Genomic DNA, 7,477 nt, shown 5'->3' on the forward strand with positions numbered 1-7,477 from the left:
GTTGGAAGGGAGCTCCAAAGCTCAGCCAGTCCAACCCCCCTGCACTCAGCAGGGACATCCTCCCCTAGATAAGGTTGCTCACAGCCTTCTCCAACCTCACCTTGAAGATCTCCAGGGATGGAGCCTCAACCACCTCCCTGGGCAACCTGTTGCAGTGTTCCAGCAGCCTCCTGGTGCAGAACTTGTTTCTCACATCCAATCCCAATCTGCTCTGCTCTCATTTCAAACCATTGCCCCTGGTCCTGTGCCTGCAGCCCTCTGGGAACAGTCCCTCTGCTGCCTTCTTGCAGCCTCTTCAGGTCCTGGAAGTCCTGTTAGACAGGCCAAGGGGCGGTGGTTTCAACTGAAAGAGGGAGATTCAGACTGGAGAGAGGGAGAAATGTTTGACACTGAGGGTGGGGAGAGCCTGACCCAGGCTGTCCAGAGAAGTGGTGGAAACTCCATCCCTGGAACCATTTGGGACCCTGAGCAACCTGCACTAGTGGGGGGTGACCCTGCTGACTGCAGGGGCTTGGACTGGATCACCTCTGAAGGTTCCTTTCAGTCTAAAGCATTCTGAGATCCTCTGCTTCAGACCAGAGCTGGTTGGAGAGAAATCTGAGATGCATGGAGGGCCCACACTGGCTCCTCTACACCAGCTCCTCTCTGCTTCAGACCTGCTCTGCTTGCTCCAGGCCACCTGCTAATAAGGCAGGGATGGTCCCCAAGAGGCTGCTCTGCTGCTTCCCAAGCCCTCTCCCGGCTGAAATGGGTGAACTGTGCCACTTTGGGCACCATCTGGCAGCCCTGCAGGCCTCCAGCTGCCACTCTGCAGACCAACAGCTCAACCAAATGGCTCCTGTCAGGTCTGGCAGACCCACCAGGACACCCCAGACACTGCCTGGGAGAGAGGAGAGGAACTGCTGGGGAGGGCTGTGCTCAGGCAACTGAATCCTCAGGGACTGCAGTGTCTGCTCCACCTCCTGACTGAGGAAATGCAAGCAAGGGAGGCTGGAAATGAGGGGAAAAGGGGAAGGGAAGGGAAGGGAAGGGAAGGGAAGGGAAGGGAAGGGAAGGGAAGGGAAGGGAAGGGAAGGGAAGGGAAGGGAAGGGAAGGGAAGGGAAGGGAAGGGAAGGGAAGGGAAGGGAAGGGAAGGGAAGGGAAGGGAAGGGAAGGGAAGGGAAGGGAAGGGAAGGGAAGGGAAGGGAAGGGAAGGGAAGGGAAGGGAAGGGAAGGGAAGGGAAGGGTACTGAGTCTATTTTCATTTACTGGACAGATTCATTGAAAATTGCACTTAAGAAACTAAGTAAAAACCATGGTTTAAATCCACTTTACATTTGAGTTCTGTTCTTTCTGGATCTGCAGCTCATTCCTGATCCCAAAGGGTTATTCACATGTTCAGCTTTACACTTAAGAATCATGGAACTAATCACAGAATCCCAGAATGGTTTGGGTTGGAAGGGAGCTCCAAAGCTCAGCCAGTCCAACCCCCTGCACTCAGCAGGGACATCCTCCCCTAGATCAGGTTGCTCACAGCCTTCTCCAGCCTCACCTTGAATATCTCCAGGGATGGAGCCTCAACCACCTCCCTGGGCAACCTGTTGCAGTGTTCCAGCAGCCTCCTGGTTCAGAACTTGTTCCTCACATCCAATCCCAATCTGCTCTGCTCTCATTTCAAACCATTGCCCCTGGTCCTGTCCCTGCAGGCCTTTGGGAACAGTCCCTCTGCAGCCTTCTTGGAGCCCCTTCAGGTCCTGGCAGGCTGCTCTAAGGTGTCCCTGGAGCCTTCTCTTCTCCAGACTGAACACCCCCAGCTCCCTCAGCGTGTCCTCATAGCAGAGCTGCTCCAACCCCCTGATCATCTTCATGGCCTTGCTCTGGACCTGCTCCATCAGCTCCTTCCTGTGCTGAGGGCTGCAGAGCTGGAGGCAGTGCAGTGAGCTCTGATACACAACCACCACAGGAAGAGGTTCTCCTGATGATGGAAGACACAACCTATGGGATCTTGGAATGCCCCAGTGGCAGAGAGCACCCAGGGGTGCTTCACACCTAACTCCAGTGTGTTTGAGCCTTTACTCAGAACACTGAGGAGGATTTTGCCTTACACACAGCAGTTCAGCAGGCAAAGGTGAAGCACACAGCTCAAGATTCTTGCTGACAAGAAGGGATAGAAGACATCAAAGTGCATTTTTAGGTACCCAAACCAGAAGGAGAATAAAAACAATCTTTTAAAGTGCACTAAAAAAGCAGTCCTTTGGGTGCTATTTTCCAAGAGCTGCTTTCACCAACCACACTGTTTCTTAATGACTTGCAGCACTGTCTTGAGGACCTCCTCCTTGCAGGGGCTGGCATCAACCTCTTGGCAGGAAGGGTTCAGCATCCTTCTGTAGGACTCTTCAACTCTAGTTAAAAACAAAAGGAGAGGAATGAAGGAGAAGTCTTGGATCTTAGGAAGAAGATTTGGACATTAGGAGGAAGTTCTGGGCATCAGGGAGAGGTTTGAGGCCTTAGGAGGTTGTTTTGATTTTAGAAGATGTTTTGGACATTGGGAAGATGTTTTGGAGATGGGGAAGAAGCTTTGGAGACTGGGAAGGTTTTGCACACTGGGAAGAGGTTTGGAGATTAGGAAGAAGTTTTGGACACTGGGAAGATCTTTGGAGATTGGGAAGAAATTTTGGACATTGGGAAGATGTTTTGGACACTGGAAGGAAGTTTTGGGACACTGGGAAGAGGTTTGGACATTAGGAAGATGTTTTGGACATTGGGAAGAAATTTGCTCCTTAGGAAGAAGGTTTGGACCTTAGGAAGAAGAGTGGACATTACAGAGAAGTTGGGACATTAGGAAGAAGTTTGGAACTTCAGGAAGAGGTTTGGACCTTAGTAAGATGTTTGGGCATTAGGAAGAAGTTTTGGATACTGGGAAGAAGTTCTTCACTATGAGAGTGGTGGAACACAGGAACAGCCTGGAGAAGAGGAGGCTCCAGGGAGACCTAATAGCAGCCTGCCAGTACCTGAAGGGAGCTACAAGAAGGATGGGGAGAGACTGTTTGCAAAGGCCTGCAGGGACAGGATGAAGGGAAATGGCTTTAAGCTGGAGAAGAACAGATTTAGATTGGATATTAGGAACAAGTTCTTTACTGTGAGGGTAGTGGAACACTGCAATAGGTTGCCCAGGGAGGTGGTTGAGGCTCCTTCCCTGGAAATATTCAAGGTGAGGCTTGATGAGGCCCTGGGCAGCCTGATCTAGTTGGGGAAGTCCCTGCTAACCATGGGGAGGTTGGACTGGCTGAGCTTTGGAGGTCCCTTCTGGCCCAGACTATTCAATGATTCAATGATTCAAAGATTGATTCAATGATTCAATGACTGATTCAATAATTCAATGATTCAATGATTGATCCAATAATTCAATGATTCAATGATTGATCCAATGATTCAATGATTCAATGATTGATCCAATGATTCAATGACTGATCCAATGATTCAGTGATTCAACGATTGATCCAATGATTCAATGATCCATTGATTCTATGATTCAATGATCCAATGATTCAATGATCCAATGATTCTATGATCCAATGATTCTATGATTCTATGACTCAATGATCCAACGACTCATTTCTGTGATTCCACCCTCTCCTTCCTCCCTGATGCCTACCTTTGTCTGAACAAACCATTAGCTTCCAGCTCTGCTTCCTCCTTTGTCTTCTCCAGCCCTCGGCGCTGAAGCCTCCGGACTCGCTCCTCGGGGTCAACAGTCAGGAGAAGGACAAGGTCTGGTCTGAGGAGATCCTCAGGCCACTGGTACACCTCGTCCTGCGCTGGTGGCAGATCCTGGACTTGCCCATTTATTTCAGTGGCAATTGTGTAGGCCGCTGTGCTGTGCCAGTATCTGCCAGGAGAATGCAGAGAATGCTGAGAGACCTCTCAAAGCAGACACTGATTCTTCGGTAACGTTGGAGAGAAGAAGGGTCACCAATGACAGCCAGGAGGAGGTTTGGGTCACTGGTTTTGAACAGAAATGCAATGAGATGATGGAAATGGAAAGGAAGAGTAACTGGGGTTGATATTCCAGAGAGAAGGAGGCTTAGGGGAGACCTTCTGGCTCGTTACAACTGCCTGAAAGGAGGTGGTAGCCAGGTGGGACTTGGTTCCTTCTAGTAACAAGTGATAGGATGAGAGGAAATGGCCTCAAGTTGCACCAGGGGAGGCTTAGATTGAAGAAACTCCTCCACTGAAAGGGTTCTCAAAGCCTGGAAGAGGCTGCCCGGGGAGGTGGTTGAATCCCCATCCCTGGAGGTGTTTGAAAGAGGCTGAGATGTGGTGCTGAGGGCCACAGTTCAGCCCCAGCCTTGGCAGGGGCTTGGTAGGCTCGGTAGGCTTCAGTGACCTTGAAAGTCTACTTCCAATCAAAAGTATTCTATGATTCTATAAACTGCTCTAATACCCCAGTGCTACTCTGCAAGCCAGCTCAGTTTGCTTGATGACTACAAGCAGCACTTCCAACCAAAGAGAAAAAATCCCCAAACCAGAAGAAACCCAGAGACTATCCCTGAGGACCTCTCCTGCTAGCCCTGAACAGCTTCATGGTGGCACTGAGAGAAGAAGATTTCTGAAAGACACAAACCTGTCCACGATGACAGGTGCCTGAGTGGATGCCTTTGCTATTTCTGAAGCCAGGATGTAGTTGCCTGCAGCATAAAAAGCTCTTTTAATAGGCGCTGGCTCCTCATCAAATATTGTCCTCCAATGGCTGATGCAGGCTGGTGGGGACCGGAGGAGAACGCCGTTGAGGGTGTCCTTAACAGACTGGGTGAGGGTGGTTTTGCCTGGATTTCATTTACAGAAGGGGAGAAAAACCAAAACAAAACCAAACCAGAAAGTGTTATTTCACACAGCAGCTACAACCTGAGCCTTCAAAACTGGACAGCTCTCCAAGTCTGGTCACCAGCAGCACAAGTTCTGCCTTGACTGTGCAAGCTGAGTGGCTTGGGATAACGAGAGAGTGACAGAATGCCAGGTTGGAAGGGATCCCAAGGATCATCTGGTCCAACCTTTCTGGGTTTTCAGGGGGAAATGACTCTCTGTCTGGTTGTAGGAGTTGCTGCTCCACAACAGAGCTCAGAGGGTCATGAGAACAGACTGAGAGAGTTGGGGTTGTGCAGTCTGGAGAAGAGAAGGCTCTGAGGAGACCTTCTTGTGGCCTTCCAGGATCTGAAGGGGGCTACAAGAAAGCTGGGAAGGGACTTTTGAGGGTGTCAGGGAGTGACAGGACTGGGGGGAATGGAGCAAAACTAGAAATGGGGAGATTCAGATTGGATGTTAGGAAGAAATTCTTCCCCAGGAGGGTGGTGAGAGACTGGCAGAGGTTGCCCAGGGAGGTGGTGGAAGCCTCATCCCTGGAGGTTTTTAAGACCAGGCTGGATGTGGCTGTGAGCAACCTGCTGTAGTGTGACGTGTCCCTGCCCATGGCAGGGGGTTGGAACTGGATGAACCCTGAGGTCCTTGCCAACCCTAACAATTCTGTGATTCCATGACCCAAGGTGAAGAGACCAGATGGAGGCCTGTAGCTAGTGTTGTTCTCCATTTGTCAGGACTGGGGCCAGTCTTATTCAACATCTTCATCAACAACCTGGGTGAGGGGATAGAGAGGACCCTCAGCCAGTTTGCTGCTGACACTGAACTGGGAGGAGTGGCTGCCAGCCCCTCAGGCTGTGCTGCCATGCAGTGAGAGCTGGCCAGGCTGCAGAGCTGGGCAGAAGGGAACCTAAGGAGGTTCATCAAGAGTAAGTGCAGAGTCCTGCACCTGGGGAGGAGCAACACCATGCACCAGGCCAGGTTAGGAGTTGACCTACAGAGATGTGGTGCTGAGGGACATGGTTCAGCACCAGCCTTGGTAGGGTTTGAGGATGGTTGGACTGCATGATCTGAAAGGTGTTGTCCAACCAAAAGGATTAAAGGATTCTATGCTAAAGAACCCAAGCTTTGAAACAACCATGGACAGACTGATCCTTTAGAATCCTAGGACTGCTGAGCTTGGAAGAGACCTTTGGGATCATCAAGTCCAACCACTTCCCTAGAGCTCCCCACTCAGAAGTCAGAGAAGGCAGGTTGCTCTTTAGGATTATTCATTCCTGCAAACCTGCCACCAATTTCCCAGGATTTATGGAATTTCCAAGCCATATTGCAGGGCTGAAGGCCACAGTTGTTGTTCTCTCCCAGCAGCTTCTCACCTGCAGCTCTTCAACCACCACATTCCCCTTACCTGTGGCATCCAGGCCCTCAAAAACCACCACGGGAAAGCCTCCTTTCTTCTGGTGCTCAGGACATTTGCCCAGTAGGTCGAGGAGTGCTCCAGCCTCTGGGATCCGCGAAGCACACTGCAAGGGGAGAGAGAGAAGAGAGGAGGGGGGAGAGAGGAGAGGGGAGGGAAGGGAGGGAGGGGAGAGAGGGGAGAGAAGGGAGAGAAAGGAGAGGAGAGAGGAGAGAAGAGAGGAGAGAAGAGAGAGGAGAGAGGGGAGAAGAGAGTAGAGACGGGAGAAGAGAGAGGAGAGAGGGGAGAGAAAAGAGGAGGAGAGACAGGAGAGAAGAGGGAGAGGGAAAAGAGGAAAGGGGAAAGGGAGAGAAAAGAGGAGGAAAGGGACAGGGAAAAGGGATAGAGGAGAGAGAAAAAGGAGAGAGAAGATGGAGAAGGAAGAGGGGAAATTGGAGAAGGACGAGGGAGAGAGGAGAGGTGAGAGGGGAGAGGAAAAGCAGAGAGTGAAGGCCCTTGCCAGGTATCCAGCGCACAGCCGCTGCCTTCCCCGCTGCCTGCGCAGCCGCACAGGCCCCAGCGCAGCCCGCAGCGCCCCGCGCGATCGCTCACCTCCCTCAGGCGAGCTCGGACGGCGGAGGCGGCGGGGGGCAGCGTGCGGCGGAGGCGGCGGTGACCCGGCGAGCCCGGAGCGCAGCTCCGTAGCATGGCGGCGAGGAGCAGCGGGGCGGAGGAGCCAGCGGGAAACGAAACCGACGGCGGCGGCTGGCGGAGAAAAGCGCAGCGGGAGAGGGCTGATCCCGGCAGGGGGAGGAGGTTCTCTGCCTCCTGCCCGCCTCCCCGGCCTGCCGGAGCGAACGGGATGGAAACGAAAGTAACCCACCGGTGACATCTGAGCGTCGGGATGAGAGCTGCCCGCCCCCGGCCGTCACAGTGCCTGGCGCAGCTTCCGCGGGCGGATCCCGGTGGCCTAACCAAGCTGCAAGGACGGAGAGTCCCGGTGGGGAACTCTGCCGCTTCCCGCTGCACCAGCGCCGATGGCAATGGATTGTGTGGGGCAGCAGCCAGGCAGCGCCGCGGACTCAGAGCACCGCCCGCAGTCATGGAACCATGGAGTGGATTGGGTTGGAAAAGACCGTTAAGGGCATCCAGGCCAACCAGTCTGTAGCTCGGGAAGGCTGAGGCTGAACCATGTCGCTCAGCACCACATCTCTGCCTCTTCCAAACGCCTCCAGGGATGAGGATTC

At 52.7% G+C, this 7,477-nt stretch overlaps 1 protein-coding gene across 1 annotated transcript; it reads right to left on the minus strand.

Moving 5' to 3' along the window:
* Positions 1–2,219: 2,219 nt before the first annotated feature.
* On the minus strand, positions 2,220–6,938 carry CMPK2 (cytidine/uridine monophosphate kinase 2). Its single transcript, XM_054383390.1, has 5 exons — positions 6,751–6,938; positions 6,243–6,439; positions 4,605–4,806; positions 3,636–3,869; positions 2,220–2,382 (listed from the first exon to the last, which is right to left on the minus strand). The coding sequence occupies exons 1-5, from the start codon at positions 6,936–6,938 to the stop codon at positions 2,262–2,264; spliced, it is 942 nt and encodes a 313-aa protein (XP_054239365.1). The 3' UTR covers positions 2,220–2,261.
* Positions 6,939–7,477: the final 539 nt, after the last annotated feature.

Source organism: Indicator indicator, chromosome 9 (assembly GCF_027791375.1).
Source record: "Indicator indicator isolate 239-I01 chromosome 9, UM_Iind_1.1, whole genome shotgun sequence".
Lineage (NCBI taxonomy): Eukaryota > Metazoa > Chordata > Aves > Piciformes > Indicatoridae > Indicator > Indicator indicator.